The sequence below is a fragment of the Lissotriton vulgaris genome, chromosome 7, assembly GCF_964263255.1.
Source record: "Lissotriton vulgaris chromosome 7, aLisVul1.2, whole genome shotgun sequence".
In the NCBI taxonomy this organism is placed as follows: domain Eukaryota; kingdom Metazoa; phylum Chordata; class Amphibia; order Caudata; family Salamandridae; genus Lissotriton; species Lissotriton vulgaris.
The window spans coordinates 501,990,576-502,017,714 of NC_141695.1; the positions used below are offsets into that span (position 1 = coordinate 501,990,576).

At 44.7% G+C, this 27,139-nt stretch overlaps 1 protein-coding gene across 1 annotated transcript in view; it reads left to right on the forward strand.

Annotated features, from left to right (window-relative positions):
• The window catches only part of DNAH9 (dynein axonemal heavy chain 9), a 1,435,662-nt gene that overhangs the window by 64,404 nt on the left and 1,344,119 nt on the right, over nt 1–27,139 (forward strand). Inside the window, exon 2 of the mRNA XM_086930591.1 lies at nt 9,869–10,065. Within this exon, the coding sequence (XP_086786717.1) occupies nt 9,869–10,065 (197 nt within the window). The remainder of the gene's footprint in view (nt 1–9,868; nt 10,066–27,139) is intronic.

Here is a 27,139-nt window from a genome sequence, read left to right on the forward strand (position 1 = left end):
AAGACGTTATTGAAGAGACTCGGGGAAACGTGTGCAACAGCCCTGTACTGCCCATTCTTAAACGTACTGATCCTTCAAAACCGCCTGTTTATCGTTTTGTTATCGATTTACGGGAGGTGAATAAAATTGTGGTTCCTCAATTCCCTGTTGTGCCTGACATCACGGCATTACTGACTCTGATTCCAGCCTCTGCATCGTGGTTTTCGGTGATTGACTTAAAGAATGCGTTCTTTAGCATCCCGATTGCCGAGGAGAGCAGAGACCTTTTCGGTTTCTCTCTCGGTGGACGCAGCTTCCGGTTCAAACGCGCTCCTCAGGGCTACTGTGAAAGTCCATCGATTTACAGTCAAGCCTTGAAGGGTCAACTGGATGCGTTTAGGTTGCCGGTCGGTGCGGCTTTAATCCAATATGTCGACGACTTATTGGTGGCTGCCGATACTCAGGACATTTGCAAAATTGCTACGGTGTCATTGCTGCAACATCTCTGTGAGTTGAATCATAAGGTGTCCCCTTCTAAACTCCAATATTGTTGTCAAGAAGTAACCTACCTAGGTCACTTATTGTCAAAGGAGGGAAGGAGGCTGACCCCAGAGAGGATTGCAGCGATTGCGCGAATGGCTGTGCCACAAACCCAAAGAGATGTGCGTGCCTTTCTAGGTATCACGTCGTACTGCAGGCAATGGATTCCTAATTTTTCATTGCTAGCGAAACCATTGGTGGCTCTTACGTGCAAGGATGTTTCAACTCCTTTACCATGGACGGAAGAATGTCAGAAAAGTTTTTCTGAACTGCGTGATTCATTGTGTTCGGCTCCTGTGTTGGGTACTCCCGACTACAGTAAGACGTTTACATTATATGTTCACGAGAGGGAAGGTTGTGCTTTGAGTGTCTTAACGCAACCTTTTGGTGGTAAACAGCGTCCATGTGCATATTTTTCCTCGACCTTGGACCCAGTAGCTAGAGCATTGCCGAGTTATTTGAGAGCAACTGCGGCAGCTGCGGTCTCCATCCGACAATCAGCAGGACTGGTCATGGATAATATGCTTACGGTGATGGTTCCGCATGCAGTCGATACTCTTTTGAATCGTACGAAAACCCAGCACTTAACGAGTGCGAGGTTGTCTGGGTACGAGCTGACGTTGCTGGCAAGTCATATTCAGATAAAACGTTGTAATGTTCTGAACCCGGCAACTTTGTTACCAATTAGCGCAGAGTCAGATGAAGTAGCAGAACATGATTGCTACTTGAGGACAAAGGAAGAAACAAAAGGTCGAGTGGACCTTAAAAACACCCCATTGGAAGACCCGGACGGTACACTGTATGTGGATGGGTCATGTTTTAAGTTGCCGAATGGCGATGTGACTACCGCCTATGCTGTTGTAACGTTGAATACTGTTGTTGAGACTGCAAGGTTGAATCAGAATTCTGCCCAAGCTGCAGAGTTGATCGCTCTCACTAGAGCGTGCGTGTTAGCAAAAGGGAAACGTGTGAATGTGTTTACCGACAGCCAATATGCATTTGGCGTCGCACATAGTTTTGGACGATTGTGGAGAGAGAGAGGTTTCTTGACGTCGCACGGTACCAAGATTCAGCATGGCCAACTTGTGAATGATCTTTTGGATGCACTGACGTTGCCTAAGCAAGTAGCGATTGTTAAATGTAGTGCGCACCGTAAGGTGACGGATGATGTTGGTCGTGGTAATGCGTTTGCAGACGAGATCGCTAAGGAGACTGCCCGGAACCTTAGCACTCGGATGTATGTGACGAGTTCGGTTAGGTGGCCTACAGAATCGAGCATGTGTGAGGACACTATCGAAAGTGTGAAAGAAATTCAGAATGAGGCCACCGAGATTGAAAAGGTGAAATGGAAAGAAAGCACGGGAAAGTTGGATGCGAGTGGTTGTTGGATTGATTTGTCGGATCAGAAAAGATGGTTGTTGCCTGATGCGTATGTGCTGGCCGTTGTGACAATGGCACATGGGTTAGCACATATTAGTGCGAAAGGTATTTGTAAGTTGTTGTCTCCTGTGTGGAAGAATGATGGTATCACGAAATGTGCTGAACGTCTGGTGAAGAATTGTATGGTGTGTATGATGTACAATCCTGGCAAAGGAACCCCAACTCCTCCTGGCAGTTTTGCTCCCCCTTCATGTCCCTTTGAGGTGATCCAATTGGACTTCATCCATATGGAGCGATGCAATAACCTGAAATATACTTTAGTTGTGGTTTGCGCATTCTCCCGATGGATCGAGGCCTATCCTCTCAAAGACAATACTGCTTTGTCTACTGCGAAAATCCTACTGAAGGAATATTTTCCTCGGTACGGAATGCCTAGAGTCGTATGGTCAGATAACGGAAGTGAGTTTGTGGGTAGTGTGATGAAGAGTGTGTGTAAGGGCCTTGGAATTAATCAGAAATTCCACAGCGCCAATCATCCCCAGTCAGCTGGTTTGGTTGAAGGGTATAACGGCACCCTTAAATTAAAGCTAGCGAAGATTCATGCTACGACTGGTCTTTCGTGGCCTGACGCTTTACCTTTAGCATTACTGTCAACTAGGGCGACTGTACACTCCCGAGTAGGGCTTAGTCCCTATGAAATAGTGTTCGGCCGTCCTGCGAATGTGTGGGGGGGTCCTAGGCCAGGTATTTTCTGTGATCTTGAGTACCCAATGTTGATCGATTACCTTCATGACTTGACTGCTAAACTGAGGTTAATTCACCAACAGGTTCACGAAGCATTGCCGACGCAGACGGAGGGTCCAGGCCACCAGCTCCAGCCCGGAGACTGGGTGGTGACGCGGAACTTTTCGCGCAAGAATAACTTGGACCCGAGGTTCACCGGACCCTACCAGGTCCTCCTTGCCACGAGAACTGCGGTTCGTCTTGAGGGGCGGAAGAATTGGGTGCACGCCACCCACACGAAGAAAGTTCCCATCCCGTTGCCAGCAGACTCGTGGGTGAGGAAAGGCATTGCATCAACTGAAACCGAAGGATTGCCGGCGTTTGTACCTTTCAGCGACGCACAGCCTGTTGGAGAATCCTCAGCACAGCAGAAAGACTCTGATGAACAATTGTCATCAAAAGACTCAAGACCAGAACACTCAACTGATCAGCAGGACGCCGTCTCTTCAACGGATCCTTTGTTCGACGAGCAGACACGTCCTGGGAAAACGCGATACTTTCTACGATCCCGCATTAAAGACTAATAAAAGATCCTGTTCTGTTCTTTGATAATTGCATTATCCCGTTTTCCACGATCAGTTTGAACAGTCATATTATTGCGATTATTCTTGTATATACACACTGAGCTTCATTCCTTATACTTTTTGCTTCCACAGCCGAGAGACTTTGTTTTTGCATATATATATATTGTGCATTAAAGGCCGTAGGGCCGCGCGCGTACTTCCTTCTGGATAGTAGGTCTTGACGCTAGGTTAAAGGCCGTCGGTTCCTGGGAATTCCCAGGGATTGACTATTGCTACACAGAACGAAGTGCGTCAAGAAACGTTGCGGACGGTCGTAGGGAATGGCATTCTCGAAGCTGAACGATGTGGAAGGAGCACAGGCTCATAGATTCAAGCTGCAGCAACTTAGTCGTACCAAATGTTTTATATTCCAAATATGTTTATTGTTTTTGACTGCTTCTGCATTATTGGCAGGTGGGGTGTATTATACGATGTCTTACTTCTTACTTTCTGCTACACCTACTCCTACCCCTGACCCTAAACTTACCTCCACTGCTTCCCCTCATTCTTTTCATATCTTACCTGAACACGAGCAGGCTAGACGTGCAGAATTCCGCAATAATTCCTTTATTCAGCTCCTTCATCAGCATCAGTTAGTGGTTAACACTACTAATTGTTGGGTGTGTGGGTTGATGCCACATACTGCGGATAAGGGAATTCCATATCTGGTGTTACCATATAGTTCCCAAGGGTCAGCTCGAGCATTTCAAACAATGTTTCGAAGCGCACTGGGTTTCCACCCCATTCGAGAACCACGTTCCCCCTACTCTGGTCCTACCTCGTATCAAAAACCTTTGTCGATAGCAATAGAGGACTTAGACAGCGATATCTATGATCCCTCGCTTATTCCCGAAGAAGAGGTACAAGCTTACAGGGTCCTGAGTAGAGGCGAGTATAGTGTGTTCACGAGTGAGAAGCAGCTTAAAAGCTCACCTTCGATATGGGTCGTACCCCACATTGGTAATTATTGTCTCATGGGTCGTGGCCGAAGATCGCAAGCCCGACTTGGAGCGAGTGCTTGCATTGAAAATTACATTCTGCCGATGTTCTCGTCCCCTGTGTTTCTGGCTGCCAAGGGTACATACTTCATCTGCCATGATCGTGCATACGCATGGTTGCCCGCTGACTTCATGGGCTCATGTTTCATTGCAAATCTGTTGCCTCCGACGTTCACTGTAGATGCCGATTATCACAAGACTAGAGTTGTGAGAGGCGTAATTAGCGAAGAGGATACTGCCGGTCAAGAGGCAGGAGACTTTTTCAAGGGTTTCCTCCCGTTTTGGGGACCTATGGTTAATAGTAGGAACCTGAGACAGTTGACTCGAGTGGTAGAATCGACAGCTAATATTACTGCCAGTGCCCTCGGTAATATCACTACAGAACTTCAGGCGGATAGACTTATGACGTTACAAAACCGTATGGTTTTAGATGTCATCTTAGCAGATCGAGGTGGGGTATGTAAGGTGATCCATTCGAGCTGCTGCATTTTCATTCCAGATAATGCTCCAACTGTCTATCAAGCCATCTCTAAGTTGCATAAGATCTCTGAATCCATACACGTGGATGTAGGGGATTGGACGCTACTTGGGTGGTTTTGGGGCCTAATGTCGACTTGGGGTTGGAAAATTCTGATGATCATCGGAGTCGTTGTGGTGTTCCTGTTCACGTGTTGCCTTTGCGTGCAGTGTGGTCCTGCCTTATGTGGCCTCTGTGCTACAACGTGTATGAGACAGCCGCCTGTTACCAATGGGACTCGATTGGACAGAGCTATGCTACAGCAACATCTAGATGGTCTGATGAATATCGAGTATGATTCCGACTAGTGCTTGCCTACATGAGGGCAAAAGGAGCGTCTGAGGTTCCGTGACAATTGTAAGTGGTGCATTGGACTCGCACGAATATAGTCGAGTGTGGTATCTATGAACCGCAAATGACGAGTTTAGTAAGTATGCGCAGTTTCGCTGTGCTAACCTAAACGATTTGTCTATTACGTGGGTATTTCTATCTGCACCCACGGGTTCCATCTTAGATACGGCATCCATTTTGTCTCTTGCCCTCAAGTAGCCAGCGAACGGACGTTGTCCGCTTCGCGACCCTGGGACTCCCAAGATATTTGCGGAAGACACATGTCTTTTGTAAGTGTCTTTATGATGAGGGGGTTGCTACTGTAAAGCAGATGGCGCCGCTCGAGGCTCATCTTGCTGCACGGACTTATTGTCTCAGCCGTGCATCTCATTAGGCACGTCCCTTTGATGCCTGTATCTCGTGTTTCTCGATACCTCCCCTTTTACACCCTTTCCGATTCCCCACTGTCTCCGTCTTCCTCTACACCTGTTCCTGTTCCTATTTCGATCTGTTTATTACCGATTGGAATGCACTAATGTTGGGAAGATGGGTTTTTACAGTTGGGAACCGCCAAATGTTTCCGCACTTATGATCCGGACCTTGTGTGTTTCAGAGTGACCAAAGCGACCCCTCTGGGGGATGATTGTGGGAACCGGGTCATAAACTTTTGTGTTCAATGTAACCTTATGGGGAAATTGTGTATAAAAGGAGCGATTCACAGAACCAATTTGAAGCAGTCTCCCCAAGTTGCACGTGTGTTGCTTGTCGTGACTACTGTATTCCCTGCAGTAAATAAACCTTGAATCTTTGACGCCGAAGGAAGTGTCCCGTGTCTCTGTCATTCGTACGCCGGAGCAGGTTACCCACGAAGGTTTCAGGTGTTGTGCCCTGGCACCGCTGGGTCCTACAGAACCCAGTCCTTCACAGGGATGGGGGCGACTGGATTAAACAATGAGAAACTTTGTTTTCCCTGTGCACTCGATTTATTTGAGGTTATTGTTCTGTGTTAGTGGTTTAATCAAAATGGCGCTACAGTCGTCGCACCTAATCTGACAGTGCCTTCAAAGTACAAAGAAAATTGTTGTGGGTAGGATAACCTGCCCGCAGACTGTGCGCTCAGTAAACGATGAAACAACGTGGTTTCTTCTCAAGGTTCGATTTATTTAGTTCACATCTTGTGAATCCTTCAACTGATTATAGAAATCAAAATCTTAAACAATGGCTTCTTGCATACATAATATCCATCTTATGACGCAATGTTCAAGCTTAACAGCATTTTAAATCCACCCAATGCATTTCGGGTCTGAAAACCAAGACCCTTCGTCAGGGGTCTGAAACAAGGGGAAAACAGGACCAAATCAAGTTACTCCCTCCATGTATTCACAATATAAACATACGTGCGTGGTGCTCAAAATGAACGTGCTCCCTTTAAAATCCAACCGCAGTGATATAAAAAGATCGTGAATCTAGTGCATGAAACTGGATACGGTGCCATGACGTGAAATGGTGAGTAATCGAATGGTGATAAAAGAAGTTAAAAGATCGAGAAGTGGGAAAATCATAAATCAGATGCATTACGCATTTCACAAAACAGAGTAGAAAACGGGAGCAGACAGGATCCCGGGGGAAAAGCTTTGCACAGCTCCTAGCGGTGTGAGAATTATCACAATGAGGAACAAAAAGGTTGTGAGTTGAATGCTTGAATTCATCTCTACCACCGGTGACTAATCTGTGCCTTGTCCCTGTCCAGCAGCCCAAGCAGTTGATACTTTAAATTTAAAATTGGAATAAGAAGGGGATGCCACTTTAACACCATGTCCTTTTTGTGACTTATGAATTGCAAATGTAGTTTTCAAGTTAGAAAGATCTTTTTTTGTAGCCCATTGTGACACACTTTTCAAGTCGTAAAGACGGTGATTTGAAAATCCCCAGCTTTGTGACCACAAAAGAATTTTGACCATTTAGACAATTGTTTTTCATACAACATAGGATGGCCTACAGAAAACGATAAATCTGGGGATCCATGTTACAATAATCAATTATCCCTGCTTGTGGCTACGAGTAAACATTAAAATGGAAGTGTGACAAGCTAAAACGATGTAGGACTTTGCAGGTTCTTTTGTTGAGCTGGGCAAGGCCTACCTTTTTACCTTTTGAATGTTCTTGCTGGAAGCATCATAGTGAAGCTAAGGTCGTTGTTAACACTGCCATTCACTACTGAAGCCAAAAGCAGTCTTCAATTGACCACAACGAGGACTGCAACCCAAGCACTGCTCGTTTCGACCAGGAGGCACAGCCCGATTAGTCAGTCGAGGCGTGGTTGGTGTAGTGCTGTAGTTTGGCTCTTGACCGGAAACGCTGATCATGTTGTTGTCTCAAATGTGAAAAACATGTGGATACATGAATTATGAATGCATCCCTGATTCAGGGCACACCTTGGGTTCTTCACACAAGAGTCTTGTGTGAAGAACCCAAGGTGTGCCCTGAATCAGGGATGCATTCATAATTCATGTATGCACGTGTTTTTCCTTAATTTGATAACGTGGTCGGACGGACACTTTACCTGCAGGAGCACCCAACCTTTGTTATCATCCCATTGGAATTTTATCTCAAATCTACAGTGAAAACCCACAGCTGTGCACCTTGACCATCACTCACATTCTAGTTGTCTTAAATGTGACATTGAAGCTATTTGGCAAACTCCTTCGGGATTTCTGCTACCAGAGGAATACTATGGTAGCCGTAGAATGTTTTTGGATTGCCTGCATAGAGATTGGGCTTTTTAGTTAGAGAGATGATTGTTGTGAAATTCTGAAGCCATGTCAATGGCTTTGAGCAAATCCATGGTATATGACTCCATGAGAGACGTCTAGAACAGCAGCAGTGTTGAGCTTTTTGGCCATTTCTGGAAAACAAGGGCCACCTGTAAAAGATGGAGAGCACTATTGTCAATGATGCTTATAGATAGCAGCATATGAGGGGTCAGATATGTTGTCACCCACTGTAGAAGATAATGCCAAAGGTGAAGCCACCTAAGGGGAAGCTATCTTTTTTTTGGTTCTGTTGTCCAGTAACATTCTGAAGAAAGAAGGCTTTTATCGCATAACCACTCTTTAAGTTTTTGTTTGATGCAGGGGTTAATACTATGAAGATTTGCTGCTTCTGCACCACTTTGTATATAACGGATGCTTTATTTAGGGCTCAGAGAATCAACTGGGAGAAAAAAAGCTTTTCTGTGCCTGGAAAATGGCTATTCTAAGGTCTCTCTGTTGCATCCAACAAGCAACCGATTGTGGGGCGAATCAGACCTTTTCTATAATCTCTTCTATGTAGGATGTCATCTTGACCTCCGGATAAGCATTTGGATAATACATGCCACTTCTGCCAGTGTGATTCTTGCAGACCTGCAAAACCCATTTTTGGAAGGCATGTGCTGGGTCTTTCTTCCTCCAGCATCATATTCTGCAGGGAAGAAGTTCTTCTTCCCTATGTACTTTACAGCGCAGGCTGCGGGCAGGAAAGCAGTGAACAGATCATTATATGCTATCTATCCACTGGTACCCACCTTGGAACGTGTGAGAAGAGTGTTGAAACCAACAGCAGATGGCCTGCATAAAGAACTGACCGGAGCCTTCCCGAGTTTGCCAAACAGCTTCAATGTCATATTTCAGACAACACCCTGATGAACCATTTCCGGTCAAGCTAACAACTTCAGCACTATACCAATTATGCTTCGACTGATGAATCAGGCTGTGCCTCCTTGCTGAAACGAGCAATGCTTTTTATGCAGATGCAAAAGGTCCGATTTGCAGAATCGGCCCATTTGTGAACGCAAAAAGCGTTTTGGTGTGTATAAATCTCAATTTGCCATTCAGGACACGTTACCAAAACACAATTTGAAAATTGAAAGGGGCGTGTTTAAGGCTTTATTCCAAATACCTTTTTGGAATTGGATGTATTAATATTTTGCGACTGAATTCCGATCGCAAAACACTAATATTTTACCAGCACCTCAAAGGAGGTCGTAACCCATTCGTAAATGGGGACAGATCCCCTTGGGACCTCTCGTCTCGCTCTTTGAGAATGTTAAAAAATGAAACTTAAACGTTTAATTTTCTTTTTTGAAACATATTCCATTTTCTATCAGGAAAATGAACTGCATTATAAAAAAAAGGTTGTTTTTTAAAAGCAATCAGAGACATGGTTGTCTGATGACCCCAGCAGGCCACCAACCCTATGATGGCTAGTGAGTCACAAACTGCAACGTACCTCATTAATATTCATGAGGTAGGCCAATTTACAACACATTAAGAATTGCTATTTCAAAGTTGTAAGTTTTGTTTCATTAGGAAATCACAATCCCTACATTTTGTAGTTCTGGTCCTTAGTTATTCGAAGTGACCTTTGGAGGTCTGGGACAAAGTGCCCAAATGCTCAGAAAAAGATGCAACCAATGCAGCCATGATTCTCTCAGAGCTTTTTGGCTGGAAGTTTCAGGACCACTGAAACTCTACTGCTACTATGCACAAGTCATCCAGCATGGAAAAGGAAGCAACCTCGATAACTCTTCTTGTAAACACCATGTGTGAAACAGTTCAAAGAGTATATTTGCCTCTTCAAAGGCCTAAAATGACTCAATTTGTTGGTTCCATACTGGGAAGTAGATGACATGATTCTTGTGATCTACCAAGAGTTTAACAATGTTTCGATGCTACAGATGAAAGATTTATATTAGATAATATAATAGCCATGGTAAAATCTTGATTTTCTTTTTTCAGGTTGTAGTACCTGTCTTGTCGAACCAGAAGAACCATAACACTTGGCCAAATGTCGTGTCCCAAGATGTTATGCGGCATGTCAACCATCTCAAAAGTAATGTTTTTGTTGTTATTGGTCAAGTCCGTGGAAAGACATTACTGCCTCTTCCTGCCGGTTCTGAGAAAATGGACTATGTGGAGTATGAAAATGAAAAGAAGTAAGTATTATGTCTTCAGGATACTGTAATGCGTCCATATGACAGATTCATTTTGTTTTTCCATTAATCGAATTAGGCCTGGAGTGCTTCGCATCCACCTCCATCAGATTTCTCAGTACCTTGTTGGTGTATTAAATATTGGACATGACAAAGTTTTAAATCAAAATTTTCTTGAGAGAAATAACCAGTTTCTAAACAAATAGCTTCTTGTTTATGCCAAATGTATGTGGTTGGGCGTTGTAGACATGTAGTCCAAAAGGTATGTAGATAGATTTTCTTATTCAAGTCATACGGTGTGTTCATCTTTTCAAGCACAAATTAAAAGAACTGCTCCTATATTTACATTTTGAAGGCTAAAGCGGTCCTATTTTTGGCAGCACGGAGGGTAGAAATGGCTCCTTTGGGAAATGTCATTTTTTTTCTCAGAACATTTGATGAAATTTTAGGGTGTTTGCTGCATCACAACAACAAGAGAGAGGGCCCCTCAATCCAAGGGGATTGAGCACCATCATTCAACAGTAAGAAACAAGTATTCCCTTGGGTCAAAATATTCACAACTACACCTTCCTCACAGTATCAACAGCTTAAATTGGCCAATCATCCACCCTTCCCGTTTCCAATCAGACTAGTACCACAATGATATAAAAAGGATTACAGTTTTTTAATGATATGTTCACAAACAGTGGGTACAATTTCATATGACTTCAATATCAATATATGACTTAATTTGATACTGACAATACCATCATACAGATTAAAAACATTAAAATATGGTAATTCCTCAAAAATTTGGCATAAGGGAGGAAGCCCACAATATATATACATATTTTTAAGCATTAAAACCAACATGTACGAGTGACCGGGAAAGGCATTGAAGAGATGGAGAGACTTGGCGCATGCAATGAGTATCAGTTCTGTAAGAGGAAAAAAGCAAGGGGAAATGAATGGTACATTTTGGTAACAATGGGTTAATAGTACCGCCACGATATTGGGGATCTGGTGTCATTGAGACCTAATGACAGTGATGTGGGAAGGCTATTTTGCACTTGGGATAAAAAGATGGCATGAACTCTGTAATGTTCACATTATTTTTTCCTTACAGGTTTTATATGTTTGCTAGACCTGGCATCCTTGTCGTTGTTTCCCCTGACGTTTTACCTCTACCTTCTGCATTTTTTATGCTGTGCTGCATTTCGTTTTTGCTGGCTAAGAAGCTTTGGGCACTTTGCCACTGCTGATCAGTGTCAGAGTGCAAGTGCTCGCTGCGCAAATTGTGATTACGATTGATTATCCATGATTGCCATATTTGATTTACTGGTAAGTCTCTATTAAAGTGCACTGTGTGTGCCGGATCCAGTAAATCGAATACTACTAGTGGGCCTGAAGCACTGATTATGCCATCCACACCAGTAGCCTTTCAAAGGTATCTCAGGCCTGCCACTGCAGAGTCTGCATGCACAGTTTTAAACTTCTATGTCGACCTGGAAATTGCACCCATGTGCTAGGCCCTAACCTTCTTTTTTCTTACATATAAGGCACCCCTAGGGTAGGCTCAAGGTACTCCCAGGGGCTGGGTGCAGTGTATGTGATAGGTAGGACATGTACTGGTGTGTTGTACATGTCCTGATAGTGAAATACTATGTATTTTGTTTTTCACTGTTGAAAGGCTGCTGTCCGATAGGCTATCATTGGAGCTGCACTGTAAATTTCACATGTGTAACTTTCGATTGGGAACAGGTGGATATTTGGAGTTTATACATGTGTAGCTTTCCATTGGGACACAATAGAGATTTGGAATTTAGGTTCTCTGAACTCAGAATTTAATAACACATCTTTTAGTGAAGGTGTTTTTTAAATTATGTGTTTGAAAAATGCAACTTTTAGAAAGTGGGCATTTTCTTGTTTAACCATCCTGTGTGTGTCTGCCTGTTTGTGTATTCACCATCTGGACAGGTGCTGAGGATCTGCATTCACTCTAGATAGTCACAAGGAGGGGGTTGATGTGTGTCCTGGCTTTCCTGAGTGACTCATAATAAGACCGAATAGACCTTTCTGCATGTAGAGTGGTGGGAGGAGTTTTCACTAGCACCTGAAAAGTGGTGTCTGATCTGCACAATGTTGTCTCCACCCCCTGTAGTGAAGCTGGACCATGGAGGACAGAACTGGTTTTCACTGACCTCAGACATTCTTACAACAAAGACTAAAATGACAAAATGGGGTTTAAATGTTAGACCTAAAACCCCAGAACTTTAGATTATTTCTGGACTAAGAGAACCCTGCCAAGGAAAAGAGCTGAAGAGCTGCCAGGAGGAGTACTTCCCCCTTGCTGTGTGTTGCTTTGCTGGGTTGGCCTGCAGTTGCTGCTTATGTCTGTGGGCAGTGGAAAGGACTAGACTTTTGCCTTGCTGTGATATCCTGCTTAAGAAAATTCCCTAAATGCTTAAAGTATAGCTTGCCTCCTTTTCTAAAGTGCCAGGGACACAAAGACTTCACCTGCATCTTGCTAAACAGCCCCTGGACTGGTCTGCTGGACTCATGATTACCCAAGGATACCAATTCCAGTTCCTGGGCCCTTGGACTCATGTGGTTGGTGCTGCAATCCAAGTAAAATAACAAAACACTGTCAGCAACACCGGCCATGGACACTGCTTTTGAAGTGCACAATGCGCCTCCCTGCCTGTACCGCAGCTCCAACACTCACTGACTCCTGCAAGCTATCGACCTCTCCAAAGCCATTGCTTGCACCGACGCCTGTCGCCGCAGCACCTGCATCCCGTCATCGCAGAGCCAATAACCGACTTAGGTGACTTCCCGAACTCAACACCGCACTGCTGAACAGAAATGACGCCTTACCGCCAATGCCACCTTGCCTTTGCTGCCAGCCCAGATTTGACACCTTGCCTCCTTGCAGACTCAACACCTCGTCTCCCCTTTGGCAGTAAGGAGCCAGCCTTGCCTTGGCCATCAATGCCTCACCTCCGCGACTAGTTTGAGGAACAGCCCAGCTTTCTTTGTCTCACTCATTGTCAGTATCTGATCATGTCATATAGATATTGAACTTATATGAAATTGTACCTAGTATTTGGGAACATATTATTGAAAAGCTATAATCCTTTTTATATTGTTGTGGTACTAATATAATTGAAATAAGTAGGGTGGATGAATGTCCTTCTGAAGCTGTTGAGACTGTGAGGAAGATATGATTGTGAATATTTTGTTGTCCCAAGGTGAGACTTTTTACGGTTTACTTCTTCAACCCCAGATTTATTTCTTATACCGCCAATTGTCGGAGGCTGCTATTTTGAGTTCCACTTACTTTGGGCTGGAGCTGCTGGTTTTTTTTTTTTCACAACCAAAGAGCTGCTGGTTTTTGACTCTGTGCACTGGGACTTTGCTACACAGCCCCTGGTACATGTGCGCTGACCCCTAAAACACTCCTAATTGGCATAGTTAACATACCTATAAGTCCCAAATATATGGTACATATTGTACCCAGGTAAATGTCAATAATGGACTGCCGCGCCCATTGTGCCACCCACTACAGTGACAGTGCAAACTTGACTGGAGGCCTACCACTAAAGCCTATCTGTGAAGTTTTAAAACTGTAAATGCGACCTGTCAAAATAACCCCTTTTGACAAGCCTAAACCTTCCTTTTAAATAATAATAAGTTACCACTCAGTAGGCCTTACTGTCGGCCTTCCCTCTAACAAGTCAGGATGCATGGTATTTAAAAGGAGGTTATGTAAAAGTCTAATGTTAAACATGTCCTTACAGCGACAAGTTTCAACAAGGGGGGGGTTGCTGAACTGTTCCTAAAGAAGTTTGGACAGATTGGCTCGACCGAAGGTGTGTATGTTACACCTTTGGGCATCCATTATGTTGGACATGTTTGCCTCACACACCCAGAAGGGTGTCATGCTTCATCATCGGCGTTGCTCCTCGTCGGGGAGGCGGTGCAATCCCCGACGGGCTCACCTCAGAGAGGGGCTCTTTGGCAGAGATCTTTTTGTCCAACAGCCTATTGGTGAAGTGCGGGTTTGTGGGTCAGGGCAATCAGTATCCTGAAGAAGAAGAGCGATTTAAAATGTAGCAGGGGGTGCCGGAAACCACTTTATTCTGGGGGTCCCCCTACTGCAGTTAAAAAGTGGAAATAGCTCGCTGGGTGACGGCAGGTTAGGTAGCGTAACCCTGAACGAGACTAAAAGTGAGGGTTGGTCAACATGTTTCTTGCATGGGAAGTTCCCGCGATTCGTCAGGACCTAGTGAAGGTAAAAAATTGTAAAAAGGGGATTAAAAGTAAACCATGCTGGTGTCATGTGTCTCGTGTGATTTACCTCAGGGGATAATCCTATGCCTAAACAATAAGGAGAAAAGAAGAACATGGTTAAACAGTTGTAACGTTCTCCAGTAAAGGCATCCACGGTCACAGCCAATACAACAACAAAGTGCAGTGAAAATAGCGGTAGTGTGTGGGAATTCACACGACCAAAGCATGCCAGTGTTGTCGTCGGGTGTAGTGTATAGTGAACACTCTTCCACACTATGTACGTGCCTAGCGTGGAGTGAATTAAAAACCGGTGTAGTTAAAAACAGCAACAGCAATCTCAAGGAGAATATCTTGGCTATAGAGTAGTAACCGTCAACAGTGGTGGTGGTTTGGTGTTGACTCACCTAAAGGTCTTGGACTAATTGCCACCTGAGTAGTCGGCGGGTCGGTACAACAGGGTTTGCCTCTAGTTCTGGCTGAAGGAGGGGAAGAACTGTTAGCTTCGGGATGTACAAGTGAACTAAACCCCTGGTAGAGGTTGAGGGAATGTTGACTATGGCATAGAGAGTTGCCAGGAGTGGGAATGGGAAGGGATTGTCTTACCTCAAATTACCCGTGTCCGTGCGGAGTCACCTACCCATCACCGCCGAGCTCGAATAGGTAATGGCGGTCGGGGGCATGTACTATTTATAGGTGGCCTCGTCATAGGTTAGCGCCAGTCAACGCCCACTTTATGGATCACGTGTTATCTGGTGTGATAGAAACAGCCATAGTTGAGTGGTGTTGGATAGAGTCAGGATATATTGGGTCAGTAAATTTGAGGTTGTACAAACAGGGGAACCTCATGGGAACTAGTACAAGTAATGTGGTGTATAGTCAGAGCATGAAAGGTAGATGGGACAGACAGTGGCTAGTTTAACGAGTGCCAGGGAATATCTTCATTCAGCCCTTGTTTGTCTGTGGAGAGGCGGTGAACCCATCTTTGTTCTTTACGGAACAAGGCATTCTTTGGGCAGTTGGGACTAGATTCAAGGACCACCCACCTGATTGAGTCCGCGTTGTGGTGGTTATCCACATAATGTTTGCACATTTTGGTGTGTGTTTTCTTACACCGAAAATTACTGCGGTGCTCAATGATTCGTGTCTTGATTGGGCGGGTTGTCATCCCAATGTATTTGAGACCGCATAGGCATGTGAGCATATATATGCAGTTCGTGGTATTGCAATTAGTGTGGCCCCGGATTTCCCACTTAAAGGTATCAGAGAGTTGTATTGTTTTTTGGGGTGTAGTGTATTTACAAACCCCGCAGTTGCCGCATGGGTAATGGCCGGTGACCGGTGGTAAATTCCATAGGGTCTGTTGGGAGCATCTCTTGGTCGTTTTGGGTCTAGTGTTGATAAGAATGTCTTTCACGTTTTGTGACCTTTTAAATGCGAACCTTGGTTGTTCGAAGTTTATATCACCTGTGTTAAGGATCCCCCAATGGCGTTTGATTGTGCTCTTGATTCTGTTAGAAACGGGGGTGAAAGTTGTGACACAGGTGATAGGCTGGTTCCCAGTGGGTATTTTTTCCCGTCTCTCCAGTAAGGCTTCTCTGTTATTGTTTCTGGCCCGTTTATTAGCTTTAGCAACCTCTCTTATAGGGTAACCTCTGGAGTTCTGGACTTTTTGGTTCCGTCCAGAGGTGTCAGGGAACAACACCCAAAGACCCCGGAGTTCCACCTGCCTTGGTGCGCAAATGAACAGAAACACGGGCTTCTCGATGGTGGCGTCAAAGACCAAAGGTTTATTACTGCAGGGACACAGAAGTCACAGAAACTACGCATGGGCAGTGTCTAGGAGCCTGTTCGATTTGTACATAGAGGGTTGCTCCTTATATACTGAAAATTGTGCTCTAGGCAAATATTTCACATGTTAGTACATTCCCAAACCTTTGTGTCTTAAACAATAAATATTTGGCGTTACACAGGAACTGTCGATAATATCTGATGCCAAACATCACGAAGAGGGGTTCCCACTAGTCCATCACAATCCCTTGTCAATATTGCATTCAAGAGCCGGACCGCCTCATCGTAAATTTCGTTACCTCCCCCTAATAAAGGCCCAGAAGGAAAGGAGCAGAGCCAGGTGCAGAAGATAGGAAAGCGGGATAAGAGATGTTTGTGGGTTGTAAATGGGCAAGGCTACCGGCTTCGGCCGCCTAATCATGATCGGGACAATGGACACGAGAACCAGTTCAGGTGGGCTGGCCTCGGGCAGAGGAGGCAGCCTTTGTTGAGTCATGTAGCTACAGCGTGATCTGGTTTAAGGTGCACGTGTCATGAAAGAGGTGAATCTCCGGCTAAGGCTACGTGTCCTTAATCGAAATGTAGTGATCAGAGGTTATTGCATATGTGAGGGCAAGAAACTCAAAATGGCGGCCATGATCTAAGATGGATGCCGTGGGTAGATCAGAAATGTGTTCATAACAGGAGTGCTCTTGCTCGTATCGTAGCGAAAACACCAGGATATGCTAAATGGATCATTTGCGGTTCGCTGATACTAATATTATGTATTTCCGACAATATTGAAAACACGGTTTCAAATCGTCACGGAACCTCAGACCCTCCTTTTGCCCTTACATAGGCAATTACTCAGTCTATATCAGAGTCTAGTTCTATACTCATCAGGTCAGTGACATGTTGTTGTATCATCATTCTTTCTCGTGCCTTTTCTCCAATTGCAGGTGGTTTCCTAAAACAGGTTGCAGCACAAAGACTACACAAAGCGGGACCACACTGGATAATAAAGCAACATGAGAATAGGAATACTAAGATGACACCGATGACCATTAGAACCTTCCACCCCCACGCTGAGATCAGAGTCCAAAACCACTCCATGAAAGACCAGTTTCCCTCGTCTACATGTATAGAGTCGGAAATCTTGTGTAGCTTAGAGATCGCCTCATAGACTGTTGGAGCATTATTAGGAATAAAGACACAGCAGCTCGATTGGAGTTGAGCTTTTACGCTTGCTTTCTCCTAGATTAAGGCGATACTCTGAAGTATTCCAACTTAAATACACTCGCAGTTCGTCTCTAGGGTATGATGGAGTATTATTGACGTCCTTGATCATGTCAATAATTCCCTGGACTAAAGCTTTGTTGGCAGAGTTATATCTAGTGGAACGTGGTGGACGTGGAGGATAGGTCTCAAGGGCATAAGCAAAGATGGTTTGAAGGGCCTGAACTGATCCATTGTAGCTGAAAGGCAAAACCAGATAGGGAATACCTTTATCCATAGTGTGGGGTATCAAGCCACACACCCGGCAGTCTGTAGTGTTAACTACTAGTTGGTGTTGGTGCAAGAGCTGTACAAAAGTGTTGTTAATGAACTCTGAGCGTCGGGCTTGCTCATGTTCCGGAAACGAATGAAAAGAGTGTATAGAAGAAACAGTGGAAATAGCGGGATCAAGGGGAGGTACTGTAGTAACTGGCACAAAAATCAAATTTATACTGAAAACAGTTCCACCCACCAATGTTGCTAAAATAATCAAGAAGGTAATGGCACATTGCATCAAAAAGCATTTGCTATGAAGAAGTCTGTAAAGTCTGTTTCTGTGAACGTAAATCACATTTTCTCGTTGCAGCGCAGGAAGCTCCATCTTCTACAATCCGCTCGCGACCACTGATGATGTGTACGTAGATGAAAATGCCTCTATCAGCCCTGGGAGTTCCCAGAACCAACAGAAAGATCGACCTTGTGTCAGACCCCTGCAGATTCAACTAGGCACACAGCCACGACCCTACGGCTACCCAGACGGCAAGGCAATTTAAAAAATAATAAAACAATAGCAAACTTCCTGGCTAAATGCAAAAGTTCAAAATTTCAAAAACATCACAGTATGCAGTTGCCTGCTTTATTTGTCCATGTTACGTTTTCTCAAGTTATATCTCTGCTTCGCAGGTACTGTCTGATCAGCAAAAAGCGTTTCACTGGTAGCTGTTGCAATGTTCAGGTTCGCAGATGGCAGAGTTTCTTTTGATGCTGGAGACAAATGTTCAGTGTTTAAAAGAGTCTTTTCTGAAGGAGAGTCAGAGCTTAGAGTGTCAGTTATTAATTCGGCATCGCTGAAAGGGATCAACTTCGGAGTGCTTTCAAATTCGGAGGAACCAATTCCCTTCTTCACCCAGTCGTCGTAAGGAAGCGGCAAAGGGACACGCTTAACATGGGACGCGTGCACCCAGTGCTTGCGTCCAGCCACACGAACTGCTGTCCTCGTTGAGAGTAGGACCTGGAAAGGACCGACGTAGCGTGGCTGAAGATTCTTTGTCCTCGCGAAATTCCTGATGACGACAAATTCTCCCGGTTTCAGCTGATGCCCTGGACTCTCCGGAGGCTTTGGCAAAGCATCGAAAACCTGTTGATGAATAAGACTCAATTTAGCAGTCAAGTCGTAAAGGTAGTCTATCAACATAGGATATTCTAGAGAACTAAATTCCTTAGGCCTTGGCACACCCCAGATATTTGCCGGGCGGCCAAAGACTATTTCATATGGGCTAAGCCCCACTCTAGAATGCACAGTTGCTCTCGTTGATAACAAAGCCAAAGGAAGTGCGTCTGGCCAGGCTAAACCCGTGGATGCTTGTATTTTAGCTATTTTCAGCTTGAGGGTACCATTGTAACCCTCCACTAAACCAGCTGACTGGGGATGGTTCGCACTGTGGAATTTCTGTTTCAAACCTAGGCCTGCACATACACTCTGCATAACTTTCCCTATAAACTCACTTCCGTTATCTGACCATACAATCCGTGGCATTCCAAATCTAGGGAAATATTCCTTGAGAAGAATTTTGGCAGTTGATAAGGCAGTATTTTCCTTCAGTGGGTATGCTTCTATCCACCTGGAAAAAGCACAAACCACCACTAGGACATATTTTAAATTATTACAACGGTCCATGTGAATGAAGTCTAACTGAATCACTTCGAAAGGGCAGGAAGGAGGAGCGAAATGACCAGCAGGAGTTGGAGTTCCCTTGCCAGGATTATGCATCAGGCATACCATACAGTTTTTCACCACTCTTTCTGCACACTTACTGATTCCCTCATTTTTCCAGACTGGAGCCAACATCTTACAGATTCCGTTAGAACTTATATGTGCTACTCCATGCGCCATTGTCACCACTGCAAGCACATACGCATCCGGCAACATCCAACGCTGCTGTTCTGTCAAATCAATCCAACACCCATTCGAATCCAACTTGCCCGTACTCTCTCTCCATACACGTTTCTCTTCCTCAGTTGCTTCTTTCTGAATCTCTTTCACACTTTCCATAGTATCCTCACACATTCCAGACTCAGCGATCCATCTTGCAGACGTTGCAACATACATTCTACTCATCATGTCTCTAGCTGTCTGTTTAGCAATTTCATCAGCAAAAGCATTCCCACGACCAACATCATCCGTGATTGCTTTATGAGCACTGCACTTAACAATCGCAACTTCAGTCGGCAAGGTTAGAGATTCCAACAAGTCGTTAACTAGCTGACCATGTTGAATCTTAGTCCCATGGGACGTAATGAAACCTCTTTCTCTCCACAAACGGCCAAAACTATGGGCCACGCCAAATGCGTACTGACTATCTGTAAAGACATTCACTCTCTTGCCCTTAGCTAAAACACACGCTCTGGTTAAGGCTATTAATTCTGCAGCCTGGGCAGAATTCTGACTCACTCTTGCAGTCTCCACAATCGTCTTCAAAGTCGTTACTGCGTAAGCAGCAGTCACATCACCATTCTCCAATTTAAAACATGACCCGTCCACATACAACGTGCCATCTGGATCTGATAATGGAGTATCCCTCAAGTCAATGCGTCCTTTTGTCTCTTCCTCCGTTTTAAAACAGCAATCATGTGGCTCGGAATCACTCGACTCTTGATTAGCCGGCAACAGCGTTGCTGGATTCAATACATTACATCTTTTGATCTGAATATGACTCGCTAGTAATGTCAGCTCGTAACCAGATAATCTCGCACTAGTAAGGTGTTGTGTCTTCGTTCGGTTCATGAGTGTGTCCACTGCATGAGGAACCATGACCACTAGCATGTTGTTCATCACCAAACCAGCAGATTGTCGAATGGAAGCCGCAGCTGCCGCTGTAGCCCTCAAACAACTAGGTAACGCTCTGGCTACCGGATCCAATGTTGATGAAAAATACGCACAAGGACGTTGTTTATCACCAAATTTCTGTGTCAGGACACTCAACGCGCAACCTTCTCTCTCGTGAACGTAGAGCGTGAATGGCTTACTGTAATCAGGTGTACCCAATACAGGAGCTGAACACAATGCTTTTCGTAATTCCGAAAAACTCTCTTGACATTCATCAGACCATGGCACCGGACTCGGAACATTTTTCCCAGTCAAAGCTACCAATGGTTTCGCTAAAAGAGAAAAATTCGGAATCCACTGCCTACAGCAAGAGGTAATACCTAAAAAGGCACGTACTTCTCTCTGTGTGCGTGGAACACTCATTTGCGTAATTGCTTTTATTCTTTCTGGGGTCAACTTCCTTCCCTCCTTTGACAAGAGATGACCTAGGTAGGTCACTTCTTGGCAGCAGTATTGCATCTTGGAAGGTGACACCTTGTGATTCAAATCAGACAAATGATGCAATAACGAAACTGTAGCTGCTTTGCAAGTTTCCTTGTCATCGGCAGCCACTAAAAGATCGTCTACATACTGTACTAGGGCAGAACCTGGAGGAAGGACAAAAGAATCTAACTGGCTTTTTAATGCTTGACTATAAATAGATGGACTTTCACAGTAGCCCTGTGGAGCGCGTTTAAATCTGAAACTTGGACCTCCTAAACAGAAGCCAAAAATATCTCTACTTTCTTCTGCTATCGGAATGCTGAAAAAGGCATTCTTCAAGTCGATGACTGAGAACCAAGTGGCTGTAGCAGGAATCAATGTTAACAAGGCAGTAATGTCTGGAACCACAGGAAACTGCGGAACCACAATCTTATTAACTTCTCTAAGGTCAATGACAAACCTGTACACTGGAGGTTTTGTAGGATCAGTTCGTTTCAGAATCGGTAGTACAGGACTATTACAAACATTTCCTCTCGTTTCTTCAACCACACCTTTCTTAATCAAGTCTTGCACAATCAATAAAAGTGCACGTTCTCCTTCACTAGATATTTTATATTGAGGAATTCTTGGAAATTTTACATTTGCTTTCAAAGTGACTACATATGGTGGTATTTCTAAAAGGCCTACATCATTAGGACCAGTCGCCCAAAGAGAATCAGGGAGTGAGCGCAGCTCTGGCGGGAGTGCATCCATTGACAAGTACATCGGAGAAGTTATTCTTTTACCCAATGTAAGCTGTACCCCTTCTGGAGAACAGTACAATGTCGCATATAGTCGTTTTAACAAGTCTAAACCAAGCAGATTTTCATTACAACCCGTCGTCAAAATCAAGGGTGCTTTCAATTGACACGGTCCAACAGAAATAGACAAAGGACCAGATATGGGGTTGTAAACAGGGGCGCCTGAAAAACCTACAGAAACATTTGTTGAGCCGGACAAAGGTGCGCCAGGGAGTTTCGCATGAATGATAGAACTTCTTGCGGCACCAGTATCCAACAGAAACGGTTCGACTACACCTGATGTTGCTACTGCGACATAAGGCCCACTCTGATCCACTGGAACTGATACTACTCCCTTCCTCTGTCCATGGCTGTCCTAGTACCCATTTTGCTGAAATCCCTCATCCACTTCACAATAGTCTTCAACAAGATATTGCTGAGATCTATTTTGCTGAGCTGACTGTCCATTTCGTTGATCAAAGTGATTGGAGGGACGATCATTCGTCTGCGGAGGCATAGCACCTCGCCCTCGACCTCTAGAATTCTGCACAAAACCACCACGACCTCTCTGAGCTGCTGCTGCATTATTTTGCGCTAAGATCGGACATTCATTCTTGTAGTGACCCTCTTTCTTACAGTACGCACACTGGTTCCACTGATATTGAGGCCTCATTGAACTATAATCTGTCCTCTGATATGAATTCTGTTGCATATTAGTCTGATTTGTGCGAGGCGGATACGCCTGTTGCAAAAGAACTTTAGTCTTTAAATCTTTCGTTTTCTTTTCTGATTTCTCCTTTTCCTCTTTATCCCTATTTTCGTAGTACTGTGCAGTCGCAAGTATTTGCGCAGTTGTAGAAACAGCCCACGCACTCTCTGAATCCTTCAATTTATTGCATAATTCAGGTAACAAATTATGCACAAATTTATCGACAAACAGTCTCTGTCCTCCTTCTGTGCTCATATCCTGACCACTATGATCTACAAAAGTCTCTTCGAACCTCGTGAAAAAGTCGGAGACACTTTCGTCTTCTGCTTGCATGCGGATAACTTGTCCCAATTAACACGCAACGCAGGCATCAGAGTCTTCATTAAGTCAATTATTCTACCTGGAAGATTAGCAATTAGGGGTTCTGGTTTTGCACCACCTACTTGCTGACCATCCGCTGCAGTGATGGCTGCCCAATCACCACCTAAGGCTACTTGATGATCCTCTCTACGAATTTTAGCCCACACTGGTTGAGGAACTACATTGCCAAATAACATATCGATGTCCGCTAAGTTCATTATACAAGCCTCAACCGTCTGTGTTAATTCCTTGTAATATCCAGCAGGATTTTTACGCGGATCTGGTAAGGCCTGTTTCACTGCTAGCACTTCAGCTCGCTTCCACGGAATGTGTATCCACACTCGTTGGAACTGTGCAGGAGCGGCCGCAATACCAGCAACAGCATCAGCTTGCACAGCATCGCGCCAAATCGGAGGAACCTCCCTCATTGGATATTGGCGACTCAGTTTCGTCTTACCTTTTTCTAAATCTCTCGGCGAACGAAGAGATGGATCACTCCTAAAACTTAAAACAAGTTCCATCGCTTCTTTTATATTATCGCCCACTATCATTCCTGCAGCAAACTCTTTTTGAACTTTAATTAAATCTTCCAAGTCTGATTCAACATCATCTTCCTCTATTTCCTCACGTAACAACGAGCACATCTCATCAAAGACGTACCGTTGCGTCGGTTCCTTCCACTGCATAAACGTATCTAGCACATCTCTCGTACTATATCTTCTACTCTTCGAAATCCATCTGAGAGCCGTGGAATCTAAAATTCCCCGTTCTTCAATGCTTGGATGCTGACTACGTCTCTGAACAGAGTCAGAAGTAGGAGTCTTAATTAAAGTTTTATAGAAAGGAGACAGCATATTAGACACAGAATCAGTGATTCTTCGACGTACAGAAAGTGGAGTTAACACACTTGCAGACGTAGAGAACACAGTAGAGGTAGGAACAGATAGCGAGGCAGTAGGAGTATCGAGAAAAATAGTTTGTGAAGTAGTAGGTGTAAGCGAGACAGATACAGGTATAGAAGTCAGCAATCCAGGAAGAGGAGGAGCCGTAGGAACATTCACATTCACTACAGGAGGTACAGGAACTTGATTCTGAGGGGCAGGAATACCAGGTTGTCCAGCAACCGGCAATTGAACATTTGGTACAAGTGGAGCCGTAGCACCTTGTGCATACGGTGGAGGTGACCGTAACAGATAAGACAACAGAGGATCGTTTTCGGGATCCTCTAGTATCCTAGCTGTTTTCGATGGCAAGGCAGGGTAGCACTTGTCGATCGCTAAATTATGCTCTCTAATGGCCACCTCAATAGCCTTCTCACATTTGTTATCTTGCAGCTGTTTAGTTGCTTGCTCTAGAGTTAACTCTTCTTTCTCTTTCTGTTCTTTCTTAAATTTCTTCATTTCTCTCTGTTTGGATTCCTTTCGCCAGTAACGGAAAGAATCAAACATTGCCGGCCGGGCTTTCTTCCTAAACAATTTCGCTTCTAAATTATCAAGAATTTCGGGTTCAAAACTACCATGCAGTGGCCAACTAAGGACACCGTCTTTCTTAGTATAGCGGACCCACACCTCATTATAGGATATAGGACCCACACCATGTTTACAATATAAGTCATAAAGGGGAGTCCCAATCGGAGGAACCAGACAGGAATCCTCCAACCGTGAGTCACTGTTGCAACTGAAGCACGACAACATACAATTTCTCCGACTTACCATTTTCAGTCTGGAACACAAAACAAACAAAACACGAAAACAAATATGTGCACCTGAACCAAGAACTTAGGCCTACCAAAACCAAACTAATGTATCGATACCCAAACTGAACCAAAATAGATTATCGTGACCAGAACAACTAGTGATAATCCTAAGAAACCAAACCAAACTAAGAACCAATCAAGGATTATAACAACCCTCACAAAGTAACCAGCTAGCTATCACTAAATACTTAACTGAGGCACTGAAGACGTCACCAAGGAGAAACCCGTCACGTTTCGCTGTACTAAGGGCTGCACCTCGGGTCCAAGACAGGGCGACGGTCAAGGCAACGGCCCACTGCAGCCGTCCTGAACGGGAACCCTCGTGGAAGAGAACTTCGGGCCACTTTTGCGATATGCCGGGATCGATGAAGTGGGGCGCCTCCCTTGGAAATCTTCACACGAAGCTTCTCGAACTCTTCAGGCTTTTGGACCGGTACCGAATGACGTCGCCCTACGTTGGGCGCCAATTGGAGTTCTGGACTTTTTGGTTCCGTCCAGAGGTGTCGGGGAACAACACCCAAAGACCCCGGAGTTCCACCTGCCTTGGTGCGCAAATGAACAGAAACACGGGCTTCTCGATGGTGGCGTCAAAGACCAAAGGTTTATTACTGCAGGGACACAGAAGTCACAGAAACTACGCATGGGCAGTGTCTAGGAGCCTGTTCGATTTGTACATAGAGGGTTGCTCCTTATATACTGAAAATTGTGCTCTAGGCAAATATTTCACATGTTAGTACATTCCCAAACCTTTGTGTCTTAAACAATAAATATTTGGCGTTACACAGGAACTGTCGATAATATCTGATGCCAAACATCACGAAGAGGGGTTCCCACTAGTCCATCACAATCCCTTGTCAATATTGCATTCAAGAGCCGGACCGCCTCATCGTAAATTTCGTTACCTCCCCCTAATAAAGGCCCAGAAGGAAAGGAGCAGAGCCAGGTGCAGAAGATAGGAAAGCGGGATAAGAGATGTTTGTGGGTTGTAAATGGGCAAGGCTACCGGCTTCGGCCGCCTAATCATGATCGGGACAATGGACACGAGAACCAGTTCAGGTGGGCTGGCCTCGGGCAGAGGAGGCAGCCTTTGTTGAGTCATGTAGCTACAGCGTGATCTGGTTTAAGGTACACGTGTCATGAAAGAGGTGAATCTCCGGCTAAGGCTACGTGTCCTTAATCGAAATGTAGTGATCAGAGGTTATTGCATATGTGAGGGCAAGAAACACAAAATGGCGGCCATGATCTAAGATGGATGCCGTGGGTAGATCAGAAATGTGTTCATAACAGGAGTGCTCTTGCTCGTATCGTAGCGAAAACACCAGGATATGCTAAATGGATCATTTGCGGTTCGCTGATACTAATATTATGTATTTCCGACAATATTGAAAACACGGTTTCAAATCGTCACGGAACCTCACCTCTGTCGAGTAGATTCCTAGACAGGATGGTGGATTCTTTTTTTGTAATCTGCGATGTCACTGCAGTTACGCCTGATTCGGAGGAATTGCCCGAAGGGTAAATTCGAGCGTAAAGCTTTGGGGTGGTGGCTATCGTAGTGTAGCAAGCTGTTACGATCTGTGGGTTTCCTGAACATTGTAGTTTGAAGTCTGCCCTCCAGCAATTTGATCGTAAGGTCAAGGAAGGCAATCTCATTTGCTGAGGAAGCCATGGTAAAGTGCAGGTATGGGTTGAGAGTATTGACCCATACAAAGAAAGCCTCATGCGAGCTGGGTGGGCCCGTCCATAGGATGAGGATATCGTCTATGAAACGTTTCCACATTCTGATATTGTCTGAGAAGGGATTAGATTGATGGCGAATGTGTCTTTCTTCGAAATCTGCCATGTACAGACATGCCACTGACGGGGCAAAAGTGCTGCCCATCGAGGTCCCCTGGGTCTGGTGAAAATATTTGCCCTTGAACTCAAAGAAATTTTCTGTGAGCGCTATGGTGGCACAATCCATGATAAATGAAGGTGGGGTGTCTGAGTTCCATTCCTCCAGTCTCAAGCGTGCCTCAATTACCTCTAGTGTGGCCCTCTGAGGGATGTTGGTATAGAGGGCCTCAACATCAAGAGTAATCAGGAGATTGATGTGCCCCAAGTCTTGGAGTGAGTTAAGTAGCCGTAAGACATCGGTGGTGTCCTGGATGTAGGAGGGAATGCGTTTCACTAGAGGTTGTAAAAAGTGATCGCAAAATTGCGAGAGTGGTTCGAGTACAGAATCAATACCCGAGACTATGGGTCTCCCACGGACTGGCCTTGTTCCCTTATGAATTTTGGGCAGTATGTAAAAATATGGAACCCGTGGATCTTTTTTCGTCAGGAATTCTGCCTCCTTTCTGCTGATCCATTGCTCGCATTCTGCAGTTTGCACTAAGCCTGTGATAGTGATTTGTAGGCGTGGGGTAGGGTCACTGGGAATGGGAGTGTAGTACCGTTGGTCATTCAGTTGCCTATAACATTCAAGATCATAGTCTGTGGTGTTCATCAGAACCGTGGCGCCTCCTTTGTCAGCTTGTTTTATGGTGACAAGGGGGTCGTCTGCCAGTGATTTTAACACCTCCATCTCATTGCGGGAAATATTGGAGTGTCTAATTTGACGATCAAGAGCGTCAATGTCTTTTAGTACT